General features: G+C 38.9%; 1 protein-coding gene across 1 annotated transcript in view; it reads left to right on the forward strand.

Moving 5' to 3' along the window:
* snx13 (sorting nexin 13) overlaps positions 1 to 19,599 on the forward strand; it is a 92,302-nt gene that overhangs the window by 29,019 nt on the left and 43,684 nt on the right. Inside the window, 3 exon segments of the mRNA XM_062029489.1 lie at positions 10,512 to 10,624; positions 10,702 to 10,804; positions 10,882 to 10,971. Coding sequence (XP_061885473.1) covers positions 10,512 to 10,624; positions 10,702 to 10,804; positions 10,882 to 10,971 — 306 coding nt within the window.

Genomic DNA, 19,599 nt, shown 5'->3' on the forward strand with positions numbered 1-19,599 from the left:
TTTTCATTTTTTGCGGCTCTAGATAAATTACTTTTTTGTATTTTTGGTCCAATATGGCTCTTTCAACATATCGGGTTGCCAACCCCTGACCTAGGCCTACTACGCTACTCTACTATAATTTTAATTCTGTCCTCTGTTTATTATGTTTGTGTTTATGCTTCACTGATGAGAGTATTTGGCAAGCATCGTTTTGTCCCACTAATTTCAGCGGCCCTCGAACTCACCGTTGTGTGGACCGTGACTCAGTTTGATTTACATGTACAACTTTCTCCGACGCTGCTACAGAAAGACGTGTTTTATGCCACTCCTCCTTTGTCTCATTTTGTCCACCCAACGTTTTATACTGTGCGTGAATGCACAAAGGTGAGCTTGTTTTTAAGTCTTGTAATGTTTTGCGGCTCCAGACAGATTACTTTTTTGTATTTTTGGTCCAATGTGGCTCTTTCAACATTTCGGGTAGCCGACCCCTGCCCTAGCCACTGCACTAGACAACGGCACATTATTATGACTATTGATTTGCAAAAAATATTTTTTGGACCAATTAGGTGAAAGTTGTGTGCCGTGAGATATTGTCTGGTGGCACAGTGGTTGAATTAGGGACCGAATGTCCCTTTGGGACAGAGGACCCTATTGTATTTCTAGTTAATAATGAAATCCAGAGGCAAATTCATACATTATTGGCTGTTACAAGCGGCCCTCTGAGTGAAAACCAGTTTGACATCCCTGCGTTAGACGACAGCAGCTATGAGAGACGTCACAAACTGGCCTTTCCTCTAGTGTAGGATGACTAAAGGTAGTGAAAAGGCACTTCAGGGATCCTGCTGTTGTTGCGTAATAGCGATCACATTTAAAGATAGCTCGCAACCAGACGAGCTTGTCTAGAACGCTCGGACGCCAGACTTGGCTGCTTGGAAAGGAGAGCTGTGTTTCCTGCGCTGACAAAGGAACAATACAGGAAGTGAGTCACAAGTGTGCACAATCGCATCCTCACAAGTCTTTGTATGACATCATTGTCTTTCATGTTTGCTTACGGGCTCCTTTTACTGACATCCGCGACATTTTTATATGAGGATGACATTAAAGAGAGCCATTTCTAGAACGTACAGCCAAGGCCATTTGGTAAATATTATTTGGCATATTTACATTGGGAGGATTCAATTCGCACCATTGTGTGTACGTCACTGTATTCCACCTTTTGTAAGTCACCCTGCATCTTCTGTTTATACAAGTGCAACATTCTTAAAGCGTGTAAGAAAATTACCCTGCAGCTGGGAGGTGCCAAATAAAAGTCATTTGATCACGTGATCACTGCACCTCGTAAGAAGTGAAAGACTGTCGTGGACTGAACAGAAAAGAGCCTTCCACAAAGTTGGAGGCATTTCAAATGTCTCAGTTTGCTGAATAATTCAGTTTTAGGGGCTACTAAGGAATGCAGCCAAATCCCTGATTGATTGACTTAAATGACTAATTAATTAACTAAGCCTTGTGTATATTGTATATCACTAACTCCATAAATCCCACATGTTCAATGAAACATTTACAAGTCGTATTTTTTTTATTCCAAATGCAATCATCCTTTAATCTGGCAAGGAGCTATATTTGATGACATTGGCATGTGTTCAAAATGTCTGCATGGCTCACATATGAGGCAGTAGTAGCAGGATTATGGCTGGCCACAATAATATTGACATGACTTTTATCCATTGTGTTAAGTACAACATAGTGCTTCCCACATTTTGGCAATCTACTTGCGGTGGTGGTGGGAGGCGGGCGTCATCATGTAATGAAATAGTCAGATAGAATGGCTGAATAAACGTTATACAAGTATTTAAAGACAAATCTTTGATTTTTGTTTTCTGTTTTTGTTCATTATTTTGGCACATGTCAGCTTTTTGTCATTACATGATGTGATTTTTGCATTTTAATTTGAAGCCATTAAAAAAACACCTTTGTGCCGCAGTTTTCCCGCGCATCAATCGGACAACCGCGCTTGAACTAATCATACATGTTTGTAGCATGAAACATGTACAAAACTAAAAAGCAGTGAAGTTGTCACGTTGTGTAAATGGTAAATAAAAAGAGAATACAATGATTTGCAAATCCTTTTCAACTTATATTCAATTGAATAGACTGCAAAAACAAGATATTTAATCTTTTTTTTTTTAGCAAATAATCATGTATTTAAAATTTTATGGCAGCAACACATTGCAAAAAAGTTGTCACAGGGGCATATTTACCACTTTGTTACATGGCCTTTCCTTTTAACAACACTCAGTAAAGGTGTGGGAACTGAGGAGACACATTTTTGAAGTGGAATTCTTTCCCATTCTTGCTTGATGTACAGCTTAAGTTGTTCAACAGTCCGGGGGTCTCTGTTGTGGTATTTTAGGCTTCATAATGCACCACACATTTTCAATGGGAGACAGGTCTGGACTACAGGCAGGCCAGTCTAGTACCCGCACTCTTTTACTATGAAGCCACGCTGTTGTAACACGTGGCTTGGCATTGTCTTGCTGAAATAAGCAGGGGCGTCCATGATAACAATGTTTGGATGGCAATGTTGCTCCAAAACCTGTATGTACCTTTCAACATTAATGGTGCCTTCACAGATGTGTAAATTACCCATGCCTTGGGCACTAATACACCCCCATACCATCGCAGAGGCTGGCTTTTGAACTTTGCACCTATAACAATCTGGATGGTTCTTTTCCTCTTTGTTCCGGGGTACACGACGTCCACAGTTTTCAAAAACAATTTGAAATGTGGACTCATCAGACCACAGAACAATTTTCCACTTTGCATCAGTCCATCTTAGATGAGTTCGGGTCCTGCGAAGCCGGCGGCGTTTCTGGGTGTTGTTGATAAATGGCTTTGGCTTTAGATAGGAAGTCTAGTCTAGAGTTTTAATTTGCACTTACAGATGTAGCGACCAACTGTAGTACCTGACAGTGGTTTTCTGAAGTGTTCCTGAGCCCATGTGGTGATATCCTTAACACACTGATGTCGCTTTTTGATGCAGTACAGCCTGAGGGATCGAAGGTCACAGGCATTCCCGCTTACGTGCAGTGATTCCTCCAGATTCTCTGAACCTTTTGATGATATTACGGACCATAAATGGTAAAATCCCTAAATTCCTTGCAACAGCTGGTTGAGAAATGTTTTCTTAAACTGTTGGACAATTTACTCAGGCATTTGTTGACAAAGTGGGGACTCTCCCCCATCCTTGTTTGTGAATGACTGAGCATTTCATGGAAGCTGCTTTTATACCCAATCATGGCACCCACCTGTTCCCAGTTAGCCTGTTCACCTGTGGGATGTTCCAAATAAGTGTTTGATGAGCATTCCTCAACTTTATCAGTCTTTTTTGCCACTTGTGTCAGCTTTTTTGAAACATGTTACAGACATCAAATTCCAAATGAGCGTATATTTGCAAAAAATAACAAAGTTTACCAGTTCGAACATTAAGTATCTTGTCTTTGCAGTCTATTCAATTGAATGTAGGGTGAAAAGGATTATCAAATCATTGTATTCTGTTTTTATTTACCATTTAAACAACGTGCCAACTTCACTGGTTTTGGGTTTTGTATATTAAATGACAAAATACAAAAATATAGCGCTATTTAGAGTTGTAATTATACTCCTGTGAAAGAGTTGTTCGATGCGCTATTTCATTTCCGCATTCCTTGGATTCATACGCATTGGGGTTATCCCAATACAAAATATTTTGGTACCGGTAGCAAAATGTATTACGATACTTTTCAAAATAAAGGGGACCACAAAAATGTCATTATTGCCATTATTTTTGATAATTCAATGACGACAACCTTCTTCTTTTTATACGTATACTTTACTGAGGGAACACCATAACAAACCGGCCACTGCCGTTCACATAACAGACTAAACACCGGAGCCCGCGCGTAGAGCAATGCATGCTGGGAATTACCGTAAATACACTAAAAGAGTGTACCATAATAATGCGCAATGCAAAAACAGAACATTTACAATCTCCCACTTTTTCTTTTTAGTTTTTTTTAACACAAAAAATCACAGTCTATTATTAATGTCCATAAGTATGAAAATGTAAGAACATGGTGATCAACAAAAAAACTTATACAAAAAAAACTGTCCACAAAAGAATAGTCTCTATTCCAGTTTCCACTCTCCAACACTGAGTGCCTTTAGGAGCTGAAGTGCGGATGCACCTCGTTTTGTCAAACAGTCAGCTAGCTGCTCTCCAGTAGGTGCCCAGAGAATCTGTTGAATTCTTTTACACTGAAGAAGTTCTTTGATGCCACTTATTTCAAGGCGGAGCCTTTTCTCTGTCACTGACTTAGTAGACTTGATGGCGTCTGCAAGGGAGTGGTTATCAGTGACACACACTATTGGTAAGACATGTTGTGATACATTCCTTGTGGTAAGTTCCGCATGAAGGTCAGATAAAGAAATGGCACTGTCAACAGCATCGGCAAGGGCAAGAGTTTCTCCAGCAAGAGTGCTCCGTACGACTCTTCTGATCTTTTTTGACTGCCAATACACAGGGGAGAATCTTCCTTCCTCACCCATCAGCAGAATGAGATGTCCCCCTTGAGTGCCTCCATCTGTAAGGTTTCCCAGCGAGGCGTCGCAGAACACTACTAGCTTTAGAGAACTGTCTTTTCCCAGGTTCTGAAACTTCACTGTCACATGTTCTGATTTCAATTTTCTCACCACCTTGTTTGTGTCATGTAAAGTCTGCACAGTAGCATGTTTTATGTTAGCTGCAAGGACACATGTATCAAACATAATATCCGGTCTACTTTGTCTGGCAACCCACAGAAGTTGACCTATTTTTGATCTCAGGTCATCAATTTCACTTTCAGTCAAAAGAGCATCCCGTCTCATGGCTCTGGAGATGGCTATGTGAATTGGCTGGAGATTCTGTATGTAATTGTCTTGATGCATACATGTTACTCCATTTGCAGTGACATACTCCATGCCTACATAGCGAAAGCTGTCATGTTCTTCTCTGCTCACTTGAAAGGCAGATTGCAGGTGAGGGATTATAGTTGTTGTGAAAATCTGTGAACCACCCCAGATGAAATCATCAACATGACAAGCAAGCACCCCAGACACATTACAATCTTTATCCAACCAATAAAATATAGCAGGGTCAATTTGTGACATCTTTCCTCCAGTTTGCAACATTGTTTCTTTAACCCTATTGTACCAGTACAGTGATGCATCATTTAGTCCATAAACACATTTCTTTAGCTTCCATAGAGTTCCCTCACTCTTGGCTTCAGGTGGTGGACGAACATAGATGTCTCGGGATAACTCATTTCCTTGAAGGAATGCTGACTTAAAGGCCTACTGAAACCCACTACTACCGACCACGCAGTCTGATAGTTTATATATCAATGATGAAATCTTAACATTATAACACATGCCAATACGGCCGGGTTAACTTATAAAGTGACATTTTAAATTTGCCGCTAAACTTCCGGTTCGAAACGCCTCTGCGTGTGACGTATGCGTGTGACGTAGCCCGGCGAACACGGGTATGCCTTCCACATTGAAGCCGATACGAAAAAGCTCTGTTTTCATTTCATAATTCCACAGTATTCTGGACATCTGTGTTCGTGAATCTGTTTCAATCATGTTCATTGCATTATGGAGAAGGAAGCCGAGCAAGCAAAGAAGAAAGTTGTCGGTGCGAAATGGACGTATTTTTCGAACGTAGTCAGCCACAACAGTACACAGCCGGCGCTTCTTTGTTTACATTCCCGAAAGATGCAGTCAAGATGGAAGAACTCGGATAACAGAGACTCTAACCAGGAGGACTTTTGATTTGGATACACAGACGCCTGTAGAGAACTGGGACAACACAGACTCTTACCAGGATTACTTTGATTTGGATGACAAAGACGCAGACGTGCTACTGTGAGTATGCAGCTTTGGCTTTTTTTTGCGTATGTACGTAACTTTTTTAAAATATATAAGCTTTATGAACCTTGGGTTAGGTGAACGGTCTTTTGGGCTGAGTGATTGTGTGTGTTGATCATGTGTTTGAATTGTATTGGCGTGTTCTATGGAGCTAGGAGCTAGCAGAGGAGCTAGGAGCTAGCATAACACGTACCGTACCGTACGTGCGCGTCACGTACGTAACTTTTTAAAAATATATAAGCTTTATGAACCTTGGGTTAGGTGAACGGTCTTTTGGGCTGAGTGATTGTGTGTGTTGATCGGGTGTTTGAATTGTATTGGCGTGTTCTATGGAGCTAGGAGCTAGCAGAGGAGCTAGGAGCTAGCATAACAAACATGCAGGTGTTATTATGCAGGATTAATTTGTGGCATATTAAATATAAGCCTGGTTGTGTTGTGGCTAATAGAGTATATATATGTCTTGTGTTTATTTACTGTTGTAGTCATTCCCAGCTGAATATCAGGTACCGTGAGTATGCAGCCTTGGCTGCTAAACATTCGATAACTTGACCGTATGTGCGCGTCACGTACGTAACTTTTTAAAAATATATAAGCTTTATGAACCTTGGGTTAGGTAAACGGTCTTTTGGGCTGAGTGATTGTGTGTGTTGATCAGGTGTTTGAATTGTATTGGCGTGTTCTATGGAGCTAGGAGCTAGCAGAGGAGCTAGGAGCTAGCATAACAAACACGCAGGTGTTTTTATGCAGGATTAATTTGTGGCATATTAAATATAAGCCTGGTTGTGTTGTGGCTAATAGAGTATATATATGTCTTGTGTTTATTTACTGTTGTAGTCATTCCCAGCTGAATATCAGGTCACCCCCGGCTCTCACAGCATCTTCCCTATCTGAATAGCTTCAACTCCCCACTAGTCCTTCACTTGCACTTTACTCATCCACAAATCTTTCATCCTCGCTCAAATTAATGGGGAAATTGTCGCTTTCTCGGTCCGAATCTCTCTCCCTTCATGCGGCCATCATTGTAAACAATAGGGAACTTTGCGTATATGTTCAACTGACTACGTCACGCTACTTCCGGTAGGTGCAAGCCTTTTTTTTATCAGATACCAAAAGTTGCAATCTTTATCGTCGTTGTTCTATACTAAATCCTTTCAGCAAAAATATGGCAATATCGCGAAATGATCAAGTATGACACATAGAATAGATCTGCTATCCCCGTTTAAATAAAAAAAATTCATTTCAGTAGGCCTTTAATGTCCATAGAGTGGGGTGTCCATCGGTTTTGACATATCACAGACATGAGTAGTCTAAGAGACTCTGAGGCACATGTTGGCGAGTCTTTTGGGAGATCTTTTGTGTTTAGCTCTTCAAATCCTCTCGCCACTAGCCTTGCTTTTGGAACTATGCCGTCTGGTGTGTCTTTGAGTGTACACACCCATCTTGTGGAAATGCATTTTTGTCCCATGTTTTTTACTTCATCAAACACACCGTGTTTCTCCCAGTTACTGATTTCAGTAAGTTTAGCTGATTCAAATGACACATCCTTTGTAACAAGTACATCCTCGTGATCAGATGGCTGTTCCACCCTGTCCAATGACTGAATCTGCAGTGTGTCAACCTGTGAAAGGTCAGCTGACCTTGTTGTGCCAGTGAGGTTAACTGGCTCAATGTACTCCAGATTGTACCAGTTCTTGTGTTTTCCAGTTGCCTTTCCCGCTCGACCTAGCACTTTTGCTGTGTGTGAAATTCCAGTGTCTCTTTCCACATACTTAATGAATTGTCCTGCTTTTAGATTCATACTACGGTCTGTTCTTATGATAGAAGGTTGTCTGTCAGATGGATCATTATCTTGCTCATTGCTGTCTCTGTCATTATTAGAGCTCCCTGCCGCATTCTCTGTGTTAGGCACACTGTCTCCATCACTAGATACAGTATTGGGTAGATCTTCAACATGTTCAATGCCACATTCTGCTGCATTAAGTTCTGTCTGGCTTTCTTGGCTGTCACGAGACGTGTCAGTGTAGTGATCTGTGGCCTTGCGCAGTCTACAGCGATGCACCCGGACATAGGAGCCTCCATGTCTAACAAATATTACCACCCCGTCTCGTCCAATTACCACCCCAGGGCCTTTCCATTCATTGCAGTCCATTCTTTTGTAGTACACTTTTTCTCCAGTTTCGTAGTATTCATCTGTGCTGCGAAGCTGTGTGCGCAGAGCTCTCCTGATTCTTGTCAAAGTCCGTGTATGCATCATAAGCTCTGTCCTTTTCTTCTTTTAAGAATACATTATCCAATGCCTTTACAAGGGTCTTCATCCCGTCATCTTTGTTCAAATCATCCGCAGGTATTTCCAAAGCTGTATCTCTAGCTCTCCCCCTCAGTGAGAGAGCAACAGCTAATGCTTGTTTCTCCTTATCGAGATCGGTAACACGTATCCACATTTCAACCTCATTTTTCCAGCTCTCATATGACTTCTTTTCTTCAAACGCAGGAGGGACTCTGTAGTTAGCGTTGTTAGCCATCCTCTGCTACCATTGATAATTCAATGACGACAACCTTCTTCTTTTTATACGTATACTTTACTGAGGGAACACCATAACAAACCGGCCACTGCCGTTCACATAACAGACTAAACACCGGAGCCCGCGCATAGAGCAATGCATGCTGGGAATTACCGTAAATACACTAAAAGAGTGTACCATAATAATGCGCAATGCAAAAACAGAACATTTACAATTTTAGCCAAAAATATTATGATATATCCAACATATGTTTCTAATTGAAATCAAAGAACAATGTTGGCAGTAAATAACAGTGAACATACTAGAGAGACAACTTTTCTTTTAGTAATAAGTAAGCAAACAGGTTACAAAGACTTCTAATTTGGCTGCTGACACATGCAGTAATATATTGTATTATTTACCATTGTAATATTTTGTTAAAAATATGAGGAACAAGCTGTAGAAAAGGGATGGATTAATAATCTACTTGTTCATTTAATGTTAATATCTAGTTATTTTGTGTTTTAACATGTTCTATCTACATTTCTGTTAAAATGTAAGAAGCACTTATTCCTCTGTTTGGATACTTTACATACGTTTTGGGTGATAGTTCAAAGTTGGGTATTAATCCAATACCAAGTAGTTACAGGATCATACATTGGTCATAATTAAAGTCCTCCTGTGTCCAGGGACTTATTTCCTCAGTTTATAAACATTAAAAAAAGGGCTTATGATAATCAAAAAATATCGATGTAATAAAAGTATCGACTAGATATCGTTACAATCGATATTTGTATAGATCTCCCCATTTGTTTACACTCAGGAGCGCTAGCTTGCTGTTAGCTAGTGTATTTTCCAACAGTGTGTAGTGAAGCATGTTAAGCTATTCTTCGTCCTGTAGGGATGATATTTTTAAAAACGGTAGTATATTGGTTGGCAAGGTTGGATAGGATTAGGGATATAGAAGTAGCAAAACACTGTGGAAACAGGTCTTAGACGCTAGTTAGCCGCTCGCTAATACTTAGCTAGTCGCTAGCTACTAGCTATACTAGCTAGCTGTGCTTTAAAGCGCCACTTGAAGAGCACCGCCTTTATCGTTAGTTTTAAAGCCTAAATACGTCCATTCTCCCTGTTTTGTCTCCACACTGTTTCTGCTTGCAAGTGGTCGATGCGTGTGTTGATGTTGACCTGATGCACGGGGGGGAAAAAAGAACCAGTATTTATCAGATGCAGTGTCGTACGTTTTTTTAATTCATTAGTATTGCGATTATGGCTGCAACTAACGATTAATTTGATAATCGATTAATCTGTCGATTATTACTTCGATTAATCGATTAATAATCGGATAAAAGAGACGAACTACATTTCTATCCTTTCCAGTATTTTATTGTGAAAAAAACAGCATACTGGCACCATACTTATTTTGATTATTGTTTCTCAGCTGTTTGTACATGTTGCAGTTTATAAATAAAGGTTAATTGAAAAAAAAAAAAAGTTTTTTTTTTTTTTTTTTTAAAAGCCTCTGCACATGCGCATAGCATAGATCCAACGAATCGATGACTAAATTAATCGGCAAGTATTTTTATAATCGATTTTAATCGATTTAATCGATTAGTTGTTGCAGCCCTAATTGCGATACTTTATTAGTACTGGTATACTGTACCGAACAGTAATGGGGCGGCGGGCTCAAACGGTACAGCAGCCGTGCCATATGACCCTAATAAGCATGCACAGATACAGGGGGTGCATGAATTCCAAAGTCTCGCCAGAGCAACGGTGAGAAGTGTTTTCGCTCAACGGAAGGATATTAAAAGTTCTTGATTTGATACGCAGTGAATCAATCAATCAATCAATCAATCAATCAATCAATGTTTATTTATATAGCCCTAAATCACTAGTGTCTCAAAGGGCTGTACAAGCCACAATGACATCCTCGGTACAGAGCCCACATACGGGCAAGGATGTGGAATGTGGATCATGCTTTTTACCTTGTAATATCGCCAATGATCACCTGCATTTAATAGTAGCGGATTATTAAAATTTGATGAATCGATAATTCTGTTGTTTTTTTCTTGTTTTTTTCTTTAGGCCAATCTGTCCTTTTGGGGATGGGGGGGTCTCGGAGTCGTGCTCTTCCTCATCACCTTCGGACCCTTCGCCATATTCTACCTGGCTTTTTATATCCTCTGCTTCATTGGCGGGTGAGTCGGCACAATTACTGCATGGTGTATTTTATGTCAACTGCCGACTTTATAAGCACTCCCACTTCTTAAACCAGGGCCTTTGCGGTCACTCTGCTGTACGGGAAGATCAACTCAGAGAAACACCTGGAGAAGTGCGAGCATGCCTACCTGCCTCCCACACAAATCGGTATTTTAAAGGTATAACGCACAGCTTTGATGCTATTGGATGTGGTGTTCTTTCTCCTCCAATCACGCTTCATGTCTCCCTTGGCCAGACATTGGAAGAGATGAAGCTGGAGTACAAACCTATAAAGATCGACAGGCGACTGACTGGCTCCAGTTTCATAGATGAACCTCTGCAACAGGTGTGTGTGGTTATGTCCCAATGATAACAATACAACAACATAGCTGAGACACACAAGCATTGTGACTGCGCAAACACCAGCAAGGTTTTTTTGGATGCTTTGTGGCTGATCAGCTGATCCACCGCGCCAACTTTGATCACCATGTGATCCATTACAGCTTCTGCTTTGTGCACATGTTGTTGCTGTCAAGGCTGTCAGATGACTGAAACTGTGCTTTACATGTACTTTTTCTCATTCTAAGCATTTAAAAGCAATGGGAAAACTATCATACAGCTGTTTGTATACCATATTTTTAGGATCGTGGGGCGCACCGGATTAAAGGGCGCACTGCCGATGAGCTGGTCTATTCAGCTCTTTTTTCATACAAAAGGCGCATTAAAGTCATATTTAGAGATGTCCGATAATATCGGCCTGCCGATATTATCGGCCGATCTATGCGTTAAAATGTAATATCGGAAATTATCGGTATCGGTTTTTTTTATTATCGTATCGGTTTTTTGTTGTTGTTTTTTTTTGTTTTGTTTTTTTTATTAAATCAACATAAAAAACACAAGATACACTTACAATTAGTGCACCAACCCAAAAAACCTCCCTCCCCCATTTACACTCATTCACAAAAAAGGGTTGTTTCTTTCTGTTATTAATATTCTGGTTCCTACATTATATATCAATATATATCAATACAGTCTGCAAGGGATACAGTCCGTAAGCACACATGATTGTGCGTGCTGCTGGTCCACTAATAGTACTAACCTTTAACAGTTAATTTTACTAATTTTCATTCATTACTAGTTTCTATGTAACTGTTTTTATATTGTTGTACTTTCTTTTTTATTCAAGAAAATGTTTTTAATTTATTTATCTTATTTTACAAATTTTTTTGAAAAGTACCTTATCTTCACCATACCTGGTTGTCCAAATTAGGCATAATAATGTGTTAATTCCACGACTGCATATATCGGTTGATATCGGTATCGGTAATTAAATAGTTGGACAATATCGGAATATCGGATATCGGCAAAAAGCCATTATCGGACATCCCTAGTCATATTATGATTTTTTTCTAAATTTGAAACACTATTTTGTGGTCTACATCAGTGTTTTTCACTAGTGTGCCGTGAGATACAGTCTGGTGTGCAGTGGGAGATGAGCTAATTTCACCTATTTGGATTAAAAATATTTTTTGCAAACCAGTAATTATAGTCTGCAAATGATGTGTTGTTGTTGTTGAGTGTCTGTGCTGTCTAGAGCTCGGCATAGTAACCGGTAGCTAATTGCTTTGTAGATGTCGGAAACAGCGGTAGGCAGTGTGCAGGTAAAAAGGGATCTAATGCTTAAACCAAAAATAAACAAAAGGTGGGTGCCCCCTAAGAAAAGGCATTGAAGCTTAGGGAAGGCTATGCAGAACGAAACTACAACTGAACTGGCTACACAGTAAACAAAAACAGAATGCTGGACGACAGCAAAGACTTACTGCGGAGCAAAGACGGCGTCTACAATGTACATCCGAACATGACATGACAATCAACAATGTCCCCACAAAGAAAGATAAAAACAACCGAAATATTCTTGATTGCTAAAATAAAGTAGGTACGGGAAATATCGCTCAAAGGAAGACATGAAACTGCCACAGCAAAATACCAAAAAAAACCCACCGAAATAGGAGCGCAAGACAAGAACTAAAACACTACACACAGGAAAACAGCAAAAAACTCCAAATAAGTCACGGTGTGATGTGACAGGTGGTGACTGTACACCTACTTTGAGACAAGAGCTATAGCGATGCATGCTTGGTTATGGTTTAAAGCAGACCTGGGCAAATTAAGGCCCGGGGGCCACATGCTTTTCAATGTGGCCCGCCGGACATCCCCAAATATTTTATTTAGATCTTTAAGATGGAAAGTGTAGCTGCCATTATGATGTGCAGTCATGTTTTCTAATGACTCGAAGTGTTGAACTATACAAAGTATTTCAATGGTTGGAATCTGCACTTTTGCATGATATACAGTACTAGTTACTATGGTCATCTAATTAGTTACTATGGTCATCTAATTAGTTACTATGGTCATCTAATTAGTTACTATGGTAATCTAAGTCACAGCAGCTCAGACGAAGCACCAAGCAGTGTGGGTGGGGAGCGTTTCCACAGTGTTTCCAGAGCCTGAAATGCGGGTGTCAGGGACCGATGCGGAAGGAGATTTTTACATCAAACTTCTGAAACTTAGTGATGTATCAGATTGTAGGTGGGGTTTTTTTACCCTTCGCGTTCATATTTCGCTGTGTTTGTTGCATTTTTGTTGTATTTCGCTTCATTGTAAGATATGTCAATCAAGAGGGGGTGTGACGTTCATATGTTGTCAATATTCAGTGTTTTATCCTTCAAATTCCATTCCGTTGTTTAAGGCGATCTGTAATAACGTTTTTAGCATTCAATCAGACATTATTGTGAGGTTTTGTATTAGTGTATACCGTATTTCCTTGAATTGGCGCAGGGAATATAGTATTCGCACGTCTAGAATTACTGCCAGGTCAAACTCGTTTCTCATAATAATTAACGCATGCTTGGCCTTATCGCAGGTTCATTATTAACGCCGGATCAAATTCGTTTCGCAAAATATTAATTTTATTATCGCATGTCTATAATTTTCGCCGGGTCAAACTTGTTTCGCAAAATATTTAGCATATGGCTAGAACATCTGCCGGGTCAAATTCGTTATGTCACGAGTGACGCTTTACCTGTCCTCATTTTCAAAATGGAGGAAGCTGCTTTCAGTAGTTTGCAATCGCACAAAGGAAAAAAGATAAAGAGCTATTCAGTAGGATTTAAGGTCCAAGCTATTGAATACCGGTACAGTATGCTAAAAAGAACAGTAAGCAGCTATGTTTTATTTATATACCGTATCTGCGTGTGTCAAATACTGTATGAGTCATTAAACCTCCTGGTGGTAGAGGGCGCTGCCACGATAGTGATCCTTCTTGCGACTTCCGGTACTGCAGAAGAAGTGACAACACGCAGCAAGAGATTTTTTTAAATTTTTTTCTCTCGCCTGAACTTTTACTTTTAACATGGAGGATTACATACCGGTATCTAAAATAAAACAGTTTTCTAAACTGGACTTTCAATGGAAGCAGGAGGTAATAATTAAAGGAATATCTCCATCGAGACAGAGAGACTTTTGAAACTGAAGAAAAAAAATAATGAAGACTTCTATAAACAAGTTATCGATGCTTTTGGTCAGAAGGAGCTGCAAATGGACTCCATTTATAAGTACAGGTAAGACCATAATAACATTTTTTTTTATTAAATGTGCTTTTCATGATGGTATGCTTACATCACACTCAAAGCGCACGCCTAAATTTACCACATTCATTTTGGTAAACGCCGGAGTGAGAAGAGGTTTTAAAATAATTACCGCATGCACGGCCATCCCGCAGGCTTCCGGTAAACGCCGGAGTGACAGGAGGTTTTAAATTAATTAACGCCCCTGCGGCTATTCAAGGAAATACGGTATACATACCATGATATACCGGCCCCAGACAAATTTTTTTCTCAAAATTTGGCCCCCGAGTCAAAATAATTGCCCATCCCTGGTTTAAAGTCATATCCAACAATTGCGACAACGACTTTTTACTGTCAACTGAGTTTCGAATTTTTTTAATGATTTCTGCTGATGGCGTGCCTCCGCATTTTTTGCGTTGAAAAAATACGCCGTGGCTCAAAAAAGGTTGAAAAACACTGGTCTACATAACATGTAATGGTGGTTCTTTGGTCAAAATGTCGCATAAATTATGTTTTACTGACCATTTTTAAGTAGCTTTCTGAGTGTCTCTTCAGGATGTGCCGTTTTGTGGGCGGTCTTACCTACGTGGCTCACCTTCGACAGCGTCTTCTCCCCGTCATCTTTGTTGTTGCGGTGTGGAAGAAGTGTCAAAAGATGGAGCTAACTGTTTTAATGACATTCACACTTTACTTCAATCAATAACGGACTAGCATCTCCTCATCCGTGGCTCAATAATGCAACAACAACGCCGGAAATGTGTCCCGTGAAAAACCGTCCGACCAGAACTCTCTAATAACTAAAGTTCTGTGGGTGAATAATGTAAACTCACTACACCGGTATGTTTTAGTGCTTCAATGGCGAGTTTACTGACAGATATAAATAAGAACTTTACACTACTTTATATTAGAAATGGCAACAGCGTAAGATGAATGCCACTTAAGAAGGTAGAGAAAAAGAATAAGCTTATGACTCTAATTGCAGACGCGTGCACATTATCAGGACTTATGCAGATCCCAAATACACATCAGCAGGTATGGTAAGAAGGTAAGAAAAGTTGCTCTTGCATAATATTGCGAAACAAAACGTCAGGTAATGTCTGCTAATAGGTGCCATTTTGCGGTCCTCATACACGCACCATCAAGATCATAGCTTGCCGAAGTCGTACTAAAAATATTTTGACAGATTTTTGAGTGCCGTGTGTAATTTTCTATATTCTCAAAGGAACATTTAACGTTTTGGTGTTTACTGCCATCATATTGCAGTCTACACGTATCTCTTATGCATGACTGCCATCTACTGGTCACACTTTTCATCACACCATGTACCAAATAAAATTGCCTCAAGGTCAGTAAGCACACCCAGAATTATGCCGTACATTAAGCGCACAGGGTTATAAGGCGCACTGTCGATTTTTCGAGAAAGTTAAAGGATTTTAAGTGCGCCTTATAGTCCGAAAAATACGGTACGTTGTCAAACAGCATCAATAATAATAATAGATTTTATTTGTAAAAAGCGCTTTACATTGAGCAAACAACCTCAAAGTGCTACAGTGTATTAAAAAAAAATTATAATAATAATAAAAATATAATAAATAGGGATGTCAGGCCGATATTATCGGCTGATAAATGCGTTAAAATGTAATATCGGAAATTATCGGTATCGTTTTTTTTATTATCGGTATCGTTTAGTTTTTTTTAGTTTTTTTTAAAAAAATTTTATTTTATTAAATCAACATAAAAAACACAAGATACACTTACAATTAATGCACCAACCCAAAAAAACTCCCTCCTCATTCACACAAAAGGGTTGTTTCTTTCTGTTATTAATATTCTGGTTCCTACATTATTTATCAATATATATCAATACAGTCTGCAGGGATACAGTCCGTAAGCACACATGATTGTGCGTGCTGCTGCTCCACTAATAGTACTAACCTTTAACATTTAATGTTACTCATTTTCATTAATTACTAGTTTCTATGTAACTGTTTTTATATTGTTTTACTTTCTTTTTTATTCAAGAAAATGTTTTTAATTTATTTATCTTATTTTATTTTATAATTTTTTTTAAAAGTACCTTATCTTCACCATACCTGGTTGTCCAAATTAGACATAATAATGTGTTAATTCCACGACTGTATATATCGGTTGATATCGGTATCGGTTGATATCGGTATCGGTAATTAAAGAGTTGGACAATATCGGAATATCGGATATCGGCAAAAAGCCATTATCGGACATCCCTAATAATAAAAATAAAAACTAGAACAGCCCAATAGCTAGAACTAGTATGCATATATCCATAAAAAGGCTTTTTTTAAAAGAAGGGTTTTGAAGCCTTTTTGAAAAGCATCCACAGTCTGTGGTGCCCTCAGGTGGTCAGGGAGAGCGTTCCACAGACTGGAAGCGGCGGAGCAGAAAGCCCGGTCTCCCATAGTTCGTAGCTTTGTCCTCGGAGGTTGGAGGAGGACAGCATTCACGTCAACTTAAAACACCAACTCCTCTGGCAGTCATATTATTTTTACTCATACATGGATTGTACTTGTTTACCGCTCAAATAGGTCAAGGAGTGACTACTGGACACAGTTGCAGTCAAAACATTCATGTTGATATTTAAGAGTTTGACTTCATATGTGATATTTGAAACGCTTATGTATCGTAGTTTTTTGCCACTATGAACTTCTTTCATTGTTCCTTGGTGAGTCAGGTAGTCGTCGTGGCGGACGAGGTAGAAAAAAAGGCCTTGGCTTACCTGTGTGCATTACCAGTGGCGGGCCGTGGGTTTCCCACCGAGTGATGTCCGACTTCAATAATTACCTCTCCAAATATCAATATTTATGTCACCACATGACCGCGGCTGGAGAAATACTACACAGAAACACATTTGCGCTCTACTGAGCATTGAACACATCAACAGTGTACATAACGGGCTACTTTCCGACGCATTTAAAAATCAATAAACCAGCATCAGCAATTAAAACATCTTACGTGGTACGGTCAACATTACAATAATTGTAAAAAACATTACCGGTTTTTTTTGGACTATAAGTCGCAGTTTTTTTCATAGTTTACTCAGGAGCGTCTTATGTGTGAAATTATTAACACATTACCGTAAAATATCAAATAATATTATTTATCTCATTCACGTAAGAGACTAGACGTATAAGATTTCATGGGATTTAGCGATTAGGAGTGACAGATTGTTTGGTAAACGTATAGCATGTTCTATATGTTATAGTTATTTGAATGACTCTTACCATAATATGTTACGTTAACTTCAGTGTTTCCCACACATTCATTTATTTGTGGCGGCCCGCCACGAAAGAATTACGTTCGCCACAAATACAAAATAAAAAATGTAAATAAAATGTAAAAAAAAAATTTTTTTTTTGTTTTGTTTTTTTCCTCTCCAGCTACTCAGGCAAATCATATAGTTGATGTAGATGCCCATATCGGCTGTTCAGATTTACTTTACAAAACTCTTGTTGCCTTATTTGTATTTGACTTTATTAAATGTATTTATATTAGAAACACAACATGTGTATATAACAAGGGGTGCAAAGTCTGCAGGCAGTAGGAAACACATGGTTAAGTGTAGGGAGTAAAACTGATGGCAGTCTAAAGTTCAAGATTTTTGGAGCTCTTTGTTCAGTGGATCAGATGTTTGATGAAGCTCTGTGTCTACCTACCACCACTACTGTTTTCTGTTTATTTGTTACTGACTGTGGCAGGACACCTCTGCCTCTGTTTCACTTTATGTTGCTGGTAAATAATATGGTTGTAGTAGTAGGCTAAAGTTAAATTATTTAATATGCACTAATTAAAGGGGCAGAGCTTTGAGACATTTTAGCTTTTATATTTTATAAGATATATTTTTTGTAAGAACCACAATTAATAAATATATTTCAGTGAATAACTTATTGTTCAAATCTGTATATAAATATGTACATAAAGTGTTGTAATTATATTGTAAAATGGATGGACGTTTAAAACAAAACTGTTATTATTAATTAGTAAGTATAAATTTTTTTAGCCTTTTTAGAGAAAATTGTAGTAAATTATGCAAATTACTTGATGATGTCATGGTGACCACGCCCATAGCCACGCCCCCACCGCCACAGGTATCTTGGCAGTTTATGGGAAACACTGAACATACCAGGCACGTTCTCAGTTGGTTATTTATGCCTCATATAACGTACACTTATTCAGCCTGTTGTTCACTATTCTTTATTTATTTTAAATTGCCTTTCAAATGTCTATTCTTGCTGTTGGCTTTTATCAAATACATTTCCCCAAAAAATGCGACTTATACTCCAGTGCGACTTATATATGTTTCTTTCCTTCTTTATTATGCATTTTCGGCCGGTGCGACTTATACTCCGGAGCGATTTATACTCCGAAAAATACGGTAAATGTGAAAAAATAAAGGAATTAAATATTTGGATTCACAATTTGTATAAGCCAGTGGTATCGCTCGTAGTCGGTTGATTCGAGTAGACGTAGCGAGCATTTCACCGCTGGGATAGCTTAGCTTTATTAAGTTTTTTATTTAGCCTTTATTTAACCAGGTAAAATCCCATTGAGATCAAAGATCTCTTTTCCAAGGGAGACCTGGCCAAGAGGGGAGCAGCAATGTTACATTAAAAACAGTAAACAACACATAAAAGATCAAATGTACAACATTAAAACTTACTCACATAACACATGTGCATACAGACAAGGTAGACTGCAATCCTTTCACAGAAGCTTTAAACCCATTTCATGTAACAAGTGTTTGAAGTTGAAGATTCGATTTTTAGGTTATTCCAAGCCTTCGGTGCTGAAAACCTAAATGCTTTAGCTGGCTTCCGGGGTCAGCCAACCTCGTCTCACAAGATGTAGTTTCTCTTTAAAAATATACTTCTTGAAAATGGCCCTGCAATTACATATTATATATACCACCTAATCAATGTTTTGTTCTTGTCTTTGAAGTGTATATAGGACCATGTTAGAACACAGTGACCAGATATTAACAGTAAATTATCCATAAGCATTTATGATGCAGTATGTTACTACATACCTCAGCAGCCAAGTTTGGAACATTTGAAATAACGAAATGATCATTTACATACCAAATAATATATCGTGACATGCGTCGTTATCTGCAATATATATAGAAATGTGGATTTTATGGCCATATTCCCCATCCCTACACTGAATGTCATGTTTACAGGACATCTTGTACCTCAAGTCTGTTGATTTATTTTTCACTGGGGCTTTGTGGAATAGAGTAAAATCATTTGTTTTGCAGTCATTTGTTTCTTTTGTTACAATTAATATATGACAGCTGAGTTTGATTCAAGTCGGGG

The sequence above is a fragment of the Entelurus aequoreus genome, linkage group LG20, assembly GCF_033978785.1.
Source record: "Entelurus aequoreus isolate RoL-2023_Sb linkage group LG20, RoL_Eaeq_v1.1, whole genome shotgun sequence".
In the NCBI taxonomy this organism is placed as follows: Eukaryota; Metazoa; Chordata; class Actinopteri; order Syngnathiformes; family Syngnathidae; genus Entelurus; species Entelurus aequoreus.